This window comes from Chelonia mydas, chromosome 7 (genome assembly GCF_015237465.2).
Source record: "Chelonia mydas isolate rCheMyd1 chromosome 7, rCheMyd1.pri.v2, whole genome shotgun sequence".
NCBI lineage: Eukaryota > Metazoa > Chordata > Testudines > Cheloniidae > Chelonia > Chelonia mydas.
Genome location: NC_057853.1, coordinates 92,452,436 through 92,465,132, shown reverse-complemented (window position 1 = coordinate 92,465,132; position 12,697 = coordinate 92,452,436). Strand labels below are relative to the sequence as shown.

The following is a 12,697-nucleotide window of genomic DNA, read 5'->3' as shown; positions in this document are numbered from 1 at the left end:
GAATTTTTACGTTTTTGGCGCAGAATGCCCTCAGGAGTAATTGGCAGGCAAAATACATTGTCAAATTCTATATTATTCACTGCAAAAGTAGTGGGAAACCAGCTAAATGTCAGAGTCCTAGTTATCCATGTATTTACACTTCAGAGAGGGGATGCCACCATGCTCCTTCACTTCCTATTGTCCTATTTTGGGAACATTGGTTGCTGGGATGTTAACGCCTTGGTGTGTCTCTTCTCAAAGTTGGTAAGAGTAAACAATGTCTTGTGTGCAATTTTCTGAATGCCTGAGCACCTGATCGTAATTTATACAAGGATTAAGAAATTAACTGTAGTGATATACTAAGCATGTTAATGTAAACTCTTGGCTTCCCTTCTCTAGGGATGCAACTCCTACTTTAAACAATATGTTTAAGTTTTTGTCATCTAAGTTAAACAAAGACTATAGTACACCCTTTGGTTATGTTTTGAGGCTGAAGGTGGTTCATCTGAAGATTGACAATGTAACTTTTTTTTTTTTTTTTAGTTGCTTAGTACGGTTGAAGAAACAACAAAAGATGTGTCTGGTCTCCATGCAAAACTAGATCGTAAAAAAGTAGTTGATCAACACAATGCAGAAGTCCAGCAGAGATTTGCAGGACAAATGAATGCTCTGTTTAGCAAAATACAAGATTCTGTTAATGAGAACAGTTTGAAACAGCAACAAATGATAGAATCTTACACTAATTTAGTTGGTAAGTGTAACAAATTTATATCAGTCTATCTTCTGACTGCTAACATGAACTCTGTGCAGCAGAAATACCAAAGATTTTCCTAAAATTGATATGGCATGACATAAGGACCAGGCTTTACCTAAAATACTAGAGCTGAATTTTGTCACACCAATGGTAGTCCAAGTTGAGCAGTCATACCCATATTGTAAAGATTATGCCCAAATGTCCGCTTCAGTTTGCTCTGTTGTGGGCAACTCTTGTGACTGATGAGAGGCACTGTTTCTGGCCAGGGCAAACTGTTCTTATCCTAGGTTTCAGAGTAGCAGCCGTGTTAGTCTGTATTCGGAAAAGAAAAGGAGTACTTGTGGCACCTTAGAGACTAACCAATTTATTTGAGCATAAGCTTTCATGAGCTACAGCTCGCTTCATCGGATGCATGCAGTGGAAAATACAGTGGGGAGATTTATATACACAGAGAACATGAAACAATGGGTGTTACCATACACACTGTAATGAGAGTGATCAGGTAGGGTGAGCTCTTACCAGCAGGAGAGAGAGGAAAAAAAAAAAAACCTTTTGTAGTGATGATCAAGGTGGGCTATTTCCAGCAGTTGACAAGAACGTGTGAGGAACAGTGGCGGGGGGAATAAACATGGGGAAATAGTTTTACTTTGTGTAATGACACATCCACTCCCAGTCTTTATTCAAGCCAAATGTAATGGTGTCCAGTTTGCAAATTAATTCCAATTCAGCAGTCTCTCGTTGGAGTCTGTTTTTGAAGTTTTTTTATCGAAGAATTGCCACTTTTAGGTCTGTAATCGAGTGACCAGAGAGATTGAAGTGTTCTGCAACTGGTTTTTTAATGTTATAATTCTTGACGTCTGATTTGTGTCCATTTATTCTTTTACGTAGAGACTGTCCGATTTGGCCAATGTACATGGCAGAGGGGCATTGCTGGCACATGATGGCACGTGATCACATTGGTAGATGTGCAGGTGAACGAGCCTCTGATATTGTGGCTGATGTGATTAGGCCCTATGATGGTGTCCCCTGAATAGATATGTGGACACAGTTGGCAATGAGCTTTGTTGCAAGGATAGGTTCCTGGGTTAGTGTTTTTGTTGTTTCAGAGTAGCAGCCGTGTTAGTCTGTGTCCGCAAAAAGAAAGAGTACTTGTGGCACCTTAGAGACTAACAAATTTATTATGCGACCCCCGAGCATGCTCAAATAAATTTGTTAGTCTCTAAGGTACCACAAGTACTCCTTTTCTTTTTGTTTTTGTTGTGTGGTGTGTGGTTGCGGTGAGTATTTGCTTCAGGTTGGGGGGCTGTCTGTAAGCAAGGACTGGCCTGTCTCCCAAGATCTGTGAGAGTGATGGGTCATCCTACTACCACATTATTAGCGTATCCTAACATGAACCCTTATCCTCTTATGGCGTAGGACTCTTGGGGAAACTTTACAAAGTTTGTAATGTTCTGTTTACCTTTGTAGGTGACCTTCTGTCTGCCAGCTCTTCAACCACTAATGTTATTGCATCAGCTGTATCTTCATCTTTTGCCTCTGTTGTGGAAATGCTGTCTGCTGAAACTTCTTGGGTTTCTGAAAAAATACTAGAACAGGAGACTCGATCAGTAAAAAATAAAGCTGAGTTGAAGAGATTGATGGTTAGTTAATCTAGATGCTCTTGAGTTATTTTGGGAATATGGATCTTTCCTACTCTTAAAGGGCCTCCATAAACTTGGTCTAGTCAATTTAATAAAAATAACTTTCAATTCAGTAGCTGTCTCAGAGCCCTCAGTTGCATGGTTACTGAATCTATAGAGCTTGAAGCAAGATGATGGGGGCAGTCACACCTGGGTCATTGTTGCAGGCTTTTTAGAAGTAGGTTGGTATTGGCTTATATTCTGTTCACATGTTCAAGGCTATCTTCCCAAACAGAAGGTCTGGAAACTTTTTTTTCTAATGATTGTTGAGATTCTGGAGCACAATTCTACAGCAAGGGAGATTCTGGAGCAAATTTTGCAATTGCAGAACACACAGGGCCCTGAATATATTCAAATGAGTCTGAATAATCTCTTGCAGAGTTGAATTGAGGAGCTGTCTGGTTTTTAATTTTTTTCCCCACCATCCTTTCTAGGAAGAGCATAAATCTGGAATGGAAAGAGCATTAAGTAGTCTGGTACCTGTGGTAGAATTTGTATTGGGAGTAAACAGCCAGTTTCAGAATAACATCAAGACCTACTCAGCTGTGGCAGAAAAGGTAAATGCATGGATATTTTGCTTTCACACAGACTTCTTGCTGTGCTCTTCTAGGTCACTTAGCTTACTGACCACTTTCTCAGTAAGTCTTCCCAGGGTTCTCATCTCAGTCTCCATCTTTGATCTGGCCTTGCCCATCTGCATACTCCGCCCCATGGGTTCATCTGTTACCTCTCTGACTTCCACATCTGCTTTTCCATTAGTGACCTCTTCGTTTGTGTGCTCATGTATTCCCCTCATCAGTACAATCTCAATTGTCCGAATGTCAAAGTTTGGCTCCTCAAGGTTTTAGATAAAAGAGAGGACCACTGCTTAAACCTCCCCCTCTCATTTATTTTGCCTGCAGTTTATCCAAAATGCTCTTCTTCATTTGTTCTGACCACATCTCCCCTATCTAGAGCATCTGTACTGGCTTGCTATCTTCCTCAGTGTGTAGTTTATGTTCTAACTTTTGAAGTATTCTAGGGCATTTTGCTGTTGTCCTGCCCAAGCATCTCCTCTTTTGTCCTCATTCTACTGTGCTCTGTTTCACACCATTCTTTATGTTTAGAACAGCCTCTTGCCTAATATACCAACCTCCCTTCTTTAATTTCAAACTTCTGCAAAGCCTACCTGCAACAACTGTCATACGGTTGTCCACCATACTTTATTCAGTAGTACCTTTAAACTGCAAGCTCTTCAGGGTATAGAGATTCTGTATAGGTATAACCAGTGTATGGTCATAGCACTGGGTTTATGAAAACTTCCACTTTAACTACCATAATTCATGGCTTCCTTATCTAACCTTCATGTAATTTATTTCCCTCTAAAGATGGAAGGACATAAAGAGGAAACAAACACCTTCTTTACAAAACACTGCCTCGCTCTGAATAAATTACAGGAAGATATAACCAGTGTTCTGGCTCAACTTCAGAATGACTGTGAGAGTTTAAAGGAAGAAGCAGAGCTGGCAAAGCTGGCACTTACAGAGGTATCACCCTTTTCTTAGAACAAGAAGATGGAATTAAGCATTTTGTACCTAGTGTTTTTCACCTGGCTTGACTTAAACTCATCTGTAGTAGATCTTCATACTTGGTTCATCAGTCAGTACTAGGACCATTGTTTCCCATTCATTTAATTTCCTTGTCCTATTTCTGTTAATCAGCCTCAATTGTGATGCTTTCTGTAGCTTTGTGGGGGAGGTGGAAATATCACGTCTGCTCCTGGAGTGACCTATAGCTGTTGCTAAACTGTTGCTCACAACACACTCCAAAATCTAAGTGAATCCATTACTTACATCTTTCCTGAGCACAACTGGTGGTTGTGGCTTTAAAATATATTCTACTTTTTGGTGTGCTATATAATACCTTCCATAAGGAGTCTATTACATTTAATTTATTAATGTTGAAAGTGCTAATGGCTTTGAGGCAGGTAACACCCCGTCCGGTGTATAACTCTGCATTTTTCTTAATAGGGCACAACCCAACTCATGGCTTCTCTTCAAAGCCAGCTGAATTTGTTGGTTCAGGAAACTCAGCAGAATTTAAGTGGTGTTTCTAAAAAGGGTGGAAACTTGAAGACCACTATTGCTGTTGCCCAGGAAAATGTCCATCTGTAAGAAATATATTGTTTTTCATATACTTACAACATTGTCTTACATAGATTACCACGAATGTAGATTACCGTGCAGTACATTCTTTAGGACAAGTCCCACCTGTTAGAGGTGGGTCCTGCCACAAAATTCAGATCCTGATTCAGATTTCCCCAACATATGAGGATATTTGGACCTAACTTCTGCTCAAAGTTGAGACTTTTATGCATCTTGCAATCAAGAGGTTCCATTTTTTTCAGGAACTATACATTTGTGAGTGGTCATCAGATATGTCTGGGCATGGCTCCCTGATTACTGCTGCATGCTTACACTCAGTTCTGCAGGCAAATTAGTTTATATGAGTAGTAAATTAATCTATCACTTGAAAAATGAGCTCACCGAATGAACTAGTGGCTAGTGACTTGTAGGGGCCCAACTTGAGACCCTTGGAAAAGATCTGATTTTCCAAGGGAGAGTGCTTGGTACCTTCTGAAAACTGAGGTCCTTATAAGACTTGTCAAGTGGACACCCACAGTCCTTAGTCACTTTCGAAAATCTTGGCCAAAATGAATGTAATAACTTATTAAATCCCGCAGTAATTCTAGATCAGTGGTCTCCAACCTTTTTACGCCCAGGATCTACCTCGCCCCTTCCCCAAGGCCCCGTCCCGCTCACTCCATTCCCCCCTGCCCCATCGCTCACTCTCCTACACCCTCACTCACTTTCACGGATTGGGTGCGGGCTCTGGGCTGGGGCTGAGGGGTGCGCAGTGTGGGAGAGGGCTCTGGGCTGAGCCTCGGGAAGGGGGTTGGAGTGCAGGAGGGGGTGAGGGGTGCAAGCTCTGGGAGGGGGCTCAGTGCTGAGGCAGAATGTTTGGGGTGCAGGGGGGTTCAGGGCTGGGGCTTGGGGTACACAAGGGGGTATGGAGTGCTGGCTCTGGGAGGGGGCTCAGGGCTGGGGCTTGGCATGCAGGAGGGGATATGGGGTGCGGCCTCCCGCCAGGCAGCTCTTACCTCCAGCGGCTACCGGTCATCGGCACAATGTGGCTGCCACTAAGGCAGGCTCCCTGCCTACCCCGGCCCCACGCTGCTCGCAGAAGGGGCCAACGAGCCCTTGTGGCTCCTGGGAGGGGGCGGGGGCACGTGGTTCTGCGCACTGCCCCTCTCTGCAAACACCGCCCCCGCAGCTCCCTTTGGCCACAGCTCCCCGTTCCTGGCCAATGAGAGCTGTGGAGGCGGTGCTTGCAGGCAGGAGCAGCGGATGGAGGGAGACCATAGGGCTGCACTGGCCACTTCCAGGAGTGGCGTGGGGCCAGGGCAGGCAGGGAGCCTGCCTTAGCGGCAGCCCCCCTGCACCACCAGAGATCACAATTGACTGGGAGATCCTCTAGGACTGACCGGTTGGTGACCACTGCACTAGATTGTGGTTAGGGAAAACTTTACTGCATAAATAGCTTAAATAGAAAGCATTCCAGTGTCATCTTATAATAAGATTGGATCTGGTTTACTTTGAAATTAGACTGTCACTGCTGCTGTTGTCAAATCATATTAAATGCATAATGTTTTTAAATCTGCATTTCCAAATCCTCTGATCTATATTATGAATCTGTTGTTCATGCAGGCAAACTACAGACCTAGTCAGTTGTACAACTTCCCACCACAACAAATACATTGCATCTTTGGATAACTTCTCACGAGAGATCAGGAAGCTAAACAGGGAAGACAAAAAGTTGCTGAAGGAGTCCACTGAATGCTGCGAACAACTTCGCAGAACTCTCACCACAGTGTGTCAGGAGACAGATGAATGGGTTGAATCTGCAAATACTAAGATTGACTGCCTTACTGATCAACAGCTATCCTCCTTCAGCAGTGAGCTGGAACAGCTTCAGTGTTTACAGAGGGTAACTGATAACTTCATAGTGTAATGAAAAGTTCTCAGTGGAGAGGACCAGAAAGTAGAATATGTGTAGATACAAATCCAAAGTCATCTGTATATCATTCTACAGTACTATTGTTATGCTACAGGCCTCCTGATCAGGATAGAGGTTGGCTTGCCTCTCGTTTCCTGTAACATCATGTACCCAATCTTTTGATACGCGATATTAACCACCTAAGTTCCCTCTAAGCTGCGCAGTCATGCAGCTGCTTATTAAGCAGTGCTCAGGGCAGTGACAGGGAGAGATGCTTCTCCCCAAACCCTGGACCTGCCAGTGGGAGGGTTTGCATAGTGATCAAGTATAGAATATGGCTTTCAAGTGGTAGCTAACCTTTTAATTATCATTGTTAGATTTGGCATCAGTCAGTGGGGAAAATGTTCCCCTTCAGGGTTACTGCTATTTCTGGTCCTTTATTTTTCTTCCTTCCCCATTCTGTTTTTTTCCTTCCCTGTAACAACTCTCCCATCCATGGATTTCACTCCCAATCCTTTCCCATGCCTCTGCTAAAATAAATAGTGAGCTAGTTTAATAGTGACTTTTAAAGTGTCACTAGACTTCAGAATTAACACCCCAATGAGTAAATTCACAGCTAAATGTTTCAGGCTGTCTGAAGACTCAGGAAGAAAACACTGTCTATGCATACCAGGAGTCTTCATGTCTGGAAGACTTTCTTTACAACCTTAAGGGCTAAAAATGCTTTCTAAAATGTAAACTTTTTTCCTAGCCCTTTGCAGGTGTTTTATCCTACACTTGTCCAATATGCAATTATTTGCATCTTACTTTGAAGCATTTAGTACTATTTACTGTTCGAGACTTGATCCTGAATCTGAAAAACCAGTTGTCTGATCAAGCATGGCAATGTCTGTGTTCCTATGACTAGCTATTGGCATCTGTTCCCAAAGGATAGCGTGTACGTTCCAAGCAATGGACTATCCTAAATACTGCTCTCAAAATGAATATAAATTAGCATGGCCAAACTCTTCAATTTGAGGTCACATTTAAGTTTAGTGACACAACCTGAAATGTAACTGATTTTGCTCCACCAGTTAGGCAAGAAACCCTTAGCCTTAATTTTATTGTTAATTTGGTATTCTGTCTTTCAGAATGCAAATGAAAGCTGTAATGCATCGGTTGCTGAAGTCACAGACCAGATTAACAGACAGAAAACTGCTGAAGAGAGGTCACTGAATAGCCTCCTTGACCAGATTCAAAATGATAAGGAGATATTCCTGGAGCAGAAACTGATACTCCATGAGGAAGCACAGTATGGATTGACTCAGGTTAATGCCTTCCTGCAGGAGGAACTTAAAGTGGATATCCCAACAGGTATTCACAGTGGGGGATGGGAAGGGGAATGATCTCACAGCAAGCCACTTGAGTACAGAATTCATAAGCTAAAACTAATGGGAGCATGAAGTGATTGATAGTCTTGGATTTTTTTAATATGGACAAGAGTGTCTTCAAAGAATGCTTCTTATATTTCATTTAATATGAAATCTGAGATGTAACTGAAGTGGAAGATGGAAGTGTTTAATAATTCCATTCATTTTTACATCAACTTCATTAAAGGGACAACTCCACAGAGAAAAGACTACTTGTATCCAGTGACTCTTGTGAGAACAGAACCTCGTGACCTGCTGCTTGAGCAATTGAGACGACAGCAACCAGAACTCATGGCTACATTAAATAGTGCAGCAAAGGTGGTAGACCATGTGGATCAGGTAAACGTGAGAAGGTGTAAATATAAGGCTCCATTTTGTAACCACTCATCCAGAAGATATGGGATTGAACAGTTAGTGCAACACTTTAAAAGTGTTTCCGTTCAACTCTGTAAACACGGAGTTCTGGAAGCTTTTACATTCTGCATTGCACTCGTCTGTTACAATGTGAGTGTCCATGCAAAGCTCAGGAAATGCACAGGATGGGATAAAACCAAGTCTTATGTTTAAACAGTCTTTTTTGCTTGATAGTTGTGCATGTAAAGATTGCACCACATATTTTAGGGACATAATCAAATGATTGTAAATCCCTTATGAATTTAGCCATTCATGTAAACTGGCCATTTCTGTTTTTAGGACTCATTGGAGGAAGAAGAGGTGGTGCAGGAATTTAACGAAAGTATCTTCAGTGATAAATCTTCCCTGGACACAAGTGTGTGCTGTCAAAAAAATAGTGGTATTCCCTTTTTCCAGGTAATTTCCACAAATGTTGCAGACAGATTTGGATTTGACCAGGAAGCATGGTGCCCCTTCTATAACAGGGTCAGAAGTAGTTAAATGACATGCCTTTTAATAGAACTTGTGTAACATTGTCAATGTAGGTTTGTGACTAGACTTAGTCTTTCAGAATATCAATTTGAGACTTCATATATCTTAATTTAAAGAAACATCCAATAAATTCCCCCCTTAAATTGATTTTTTTTCATCAAACTCAGCTGAAAGTAAGTTTTTCTTAAAATTGAAGCCAGCACAGGGGAAAATCAACTCATGTATTTTAACATGAGACAGCGCAGCATTAGATTAGATGTAGAACATCTACCATAATGGCTTTGCAACAGATTAGTACTCCCAACTCCACTGGGGAGGGAACTGGTAAACTTTGTTTTGTTGTTTGTTTTTTATTTATTGACTAGTGTTAACCCGTGGGCTCTTCTTGGTAAAGTATTCAGAGCTGCTCTAATTTCACCCATAATCCCTTTTGGATCAGGGCTTTGGAGCTGTGCTCTGGCTCCGCTCCAGCTCCAGGCAAAAACCTGCTGCTCCAGCTCCGGGCTCCGCTCCAAAGCCCTGTTTTGGATAGTTAAAGGGTGGACTGCTTTCAAAGGCTTTGTACTGTCTAGTTATAGGATCTCTTTTAAGATGTTGAGGTCCTTGGAGGAGGGTGAGGTTTGAGAGTTGCAAAAACCTCTTAACTGACTCTAGCAAAAGAAGTATCTGGTCATGAATCACTGCAGCACTCCAGGGATTAAATACTTGCCCTGCTGAACATAACCTCTCCAATGTGACTTGGAAACTAAACAGGCAATCTTCTAGGCTGTTCATGTGGACTACTATATCAATATTTGTTTCAGTGAGGGAGATCAAATGTTCTGAGGATTTGTTTGGTGTATCCTTAAACACCTGATAGTACATGTTTGCTTCACCTTGTTTGGGCCTATATGAAACACAAAGGGTTAAACTGGTTATTCCTTGGGGAATTCTGCACCAAAAATTTAAAAATTCTGCACACAATACTTTAAAATTCTGCGTATTTTATTTGTCAAAATAACACAAATTAATCACACTACTTTCAATTATTTTGGTAATTTATTTCAAAATACTTCTCAGCAAGTATGTCTGTAACAATCCAGACAACAAAAAAGATTCAGGAAATGTTTTTTGACAAATAGATCCTTACTGGGCATATAAATACAGAACTTTTGAATAATTCATTTAAACTACAATACAGAAACGTATTTCCTGCATCCCTCAGAAGCCATGCAAAAGCTTAGGGGAGTCTGGGGTAATGGAGGAGCTGAGGGGGAGGGAAGTAATTGGTGGGAAGGAGTCTGGGAGTGAACCTAGAGGGTTGTTGGGTATGGGTGGAAGAAGTGTGTTTTGTGGGGAGGGATCAGGGAGTTGGGGAGCCTTCCCAATACAGATCCAGACTGACTCCTAGCCTCTCCCATTCAGTCGGGCATATCTGTCTCTGTCCCCATGTGTCCCTGCATTCCCCCCCCCCCCCCCATCCCCAGGAGACCTTCCACCCCCATTCAGTCCCCCGCATCCCCATGTGGCACTGCACCCTCACTCCCATTGAGCCCCAACCCCAGTCTGTCTCCCCCACTAGTCCTTTTGAACCCCAATCTGTGACCCCCAGCAGCCCTGTGTGCCCCGCTCTGTCTGTACTGCTTCACTCCCCCCCATATCCCATATCTCCTCACCTGGCCCCACAGGGAGGGCGCTGTGAGGAATGCAGCCTCTCCTCCTCCCTATCTGCTGCTGGATGCTATGGCCTGCTGCTCTCTGTTCTGGCACCCCAGAAGCCCCTGGTGGACAAACAGCGTAACTTTAGTGCCTCTGCGGCACTACGGCAGTGCGCATATTTTTTGCGGGGGACATGAATTCTGTGCGTACACAGTGATGCAGAATTCCCTCGGGAATAACTGGTAACTTATCAGAAGCCTAAAGGGTACATCTAAACTTGCATACAAGAATCAGATTTAAATCTAACTGCACAACCTTTTAGACTTTTCTTTTTGATGGAATAGTAAGTGTTGGTTTGCTTTCATTAGCAATAAAAGTGTGCTGTTTATAAACTTGTCTCACTATAGCTAAGGGTGCCCTCTCATTAATTATGGTAAGAACTATCTTTAAAGAAATGACTTCCAACAAATCAGTTCTTAGGCACATACAGGAATTCCTTGAGGTATCTTCTTTTCGATCTTAAGGAGAAAATCTTAATGCCTTAGGCTCGTAAGACTCTCTTGTGTCCTAAAGAATAAATCTTAACAAATGTCTTCAGAAAATTGTCCTGTATAATTTTTTATGCTTTGAGTATTGTGTGCAGAATTATGTGGCAACCAGAAAATAGAGAGTAATGTTGCATTCTTTAGCATTGTGTGTGAAGGTGTAATACTAACTGGGTACTTTTTTAAACCCTGCAGCACAAAAAGAGTGTAAAAAAGGATAAAGAGAACAAATCTACAAGCATCTTGGAGAGGTCCAAGATGGAGGAGACAACAGAACAATCTCTTCCCAAGTCTAAGCTTCCTTTAAAAGCACTGAACTAAGATATTTAATGCAGACCATTGCATTTGTAAAACTTACCTCTGATCTTCTGTTCAGTCTGTTTTCTCAACCATTTTCAGGTGCTGTATATAGTGATATATTGTTGCAAAATCAAATTTTCTAGGAAGTTGTCCTGCCTTTTTGTCTGAATTGTTTTTATACACTGTAACTTAGTTACATAGCATATGCTATAATTTAGTTACATGGCATTTACAGACTTTTAAAACTTCAAATTATGGCTCTGTATGTTAAATAAAGACTTTTAAAATCTAAAGCTTATAATGCTAATGAGCCTTTCTCTAGCCATTTTCCCTTTCTTACAAACCAATACAACCAATAGATTTAAAACAACATGGGCAGATGGGGACAAGCTTTCTAAATAGGTCACTTCTACATTTTTTTATTTTTATTTTAATTGACTGTAAATATTGGCATTCTGCTTTTATACCTGCCTCAGTCTGTCTCCTGTTGCTATGTAGTAGACTGATGTCAAAGTACTGTCTTTATTATGTAAGTGGATACTTCAAAGAAGGCCATCAGAATCTGCAGCACTGCTACAAATAAGCATTCCCCATATTAACAAACTTGTAAAATTTAAAAGATTACCAGATCAAAAAGCCAAAACAAATACACTAGTCTAGCCAAAGTACTAGAAATCACACTATAAGAGATCTTCTGCCCATGCAGGATTGTTCATCCTTTAATATGGAGCAAAATGGCGCAGTGGACTGGGCATGGCTTATTAGTTTTTATGGTCAACAACACTAACTGAAAGGTATAATACATATTCAGACAATACTGTGCCAAAGTCAAATATCCAAACTCTCCTGAGCTATAGCTGCTTTTCCTGCTGCAGCCCGGCCCCCTAATGTTACAACCACCATTTTTGACTCTTGGGAGTAGTACCCATTGATGTTCTGGGGGCTTGGTGTGTTCTCCAGTTAGTGGAGGACGTTCATGTGCTGCTAAGCATGAGACAAGTGAAGGATGTATAGGAATGGGTGGGGAGTGAGGAATGGAATTGTGAAAGTGGGCTGCTCTGTTGCTCTGATCAGTTGAAGGGTGCTTATAAATGGAGGCTGATTTCCAGGGTACTCTCTTCTTGGCTTTTCACCATGTAAACCATGGCCTATCCCCCAAATCTCAGGTATCCATCTGAGGTGAATGATCCATGTGTGCTAGATCAGGAGCTAGTGGGTAACAGGCTGACACATGTTCTAAGGGCCAGGATTCCTGTTTGAAACAGATTTGCCCCTCTCTGCCAAAGTTTTACATGACCCTTTTCTTGTCCGAGAGGGATTTGGAGAGAGAATTGTCTGTAGAGATGGTATTTGTGCCCAACTGCCAAAGCTACACAGTGGCTGTCGGAAGATATCTGCTAAAAGGTGTAGAAACAAGGTGCTGTGTACTGAGGCAAATTGGAACTTGTGATGAGGTCCCTGGATTCTGCAGAA

At 42.0% G+C, this 12,697-nt stretch overlaps 1 protein-coding gene across 6 annotated transcripts in view; it reads left to right on the top strand.

The window, feature by feature from the left end:
• The window catches only part of KIF11 (kinesin family member 11), a 49,212-nt gene extending 37,695 nt beyond the window's left edge, over window positions 1-11,517 (top strand). For all 6 annotated transcript variants that reach the window (XM_037905018.1, XM_037905017.2, XM_037905015.2 and 3 more), the window contains 10 exons: window positions 523-730; window positions 2,201-2,373; window positions 2,847-2,969; window positions 3,780-3,938; window positions 4,422-4,561; window positions 6,159-6,438; window positions 7,578-7,800; window positions 8,044-8,195; window positions 8,550-8,666; window positions 11,120-11,517. In XM_037905018.1, the coding sequence (XP_037760946.1) occupies window positions 523-730; window positions 2,201-2,373; window positions 2,847-2,969; window positions 3,780-3,938; window positions 4,422-4,561; window positions 6,159-6,438; window positions 7,578-7,800; window positions 8,044-8,195; window positions 8,550-8,666; window positions 11,120-11,245 (1,701 nt within the window). In that variant the 3' untranslated portion in view covers window positions 11,246-11,517. The remainder of the gene's footprint in view (window positions 1-522; window positions 731-2,200; window positions 2,374-2,846; window positions 2,970-3,779; window positions 3,939-4,421; window positions 4,562-6,158; window positions 6,439-7,577; window positions 7,801-8,043; window positions 8,196-8,549; window positions 8,667-11,119) is intronic.
• The last annotated feature ends 1,180 nt before the right edge of the window (window positions 11,518-12,697 follow it).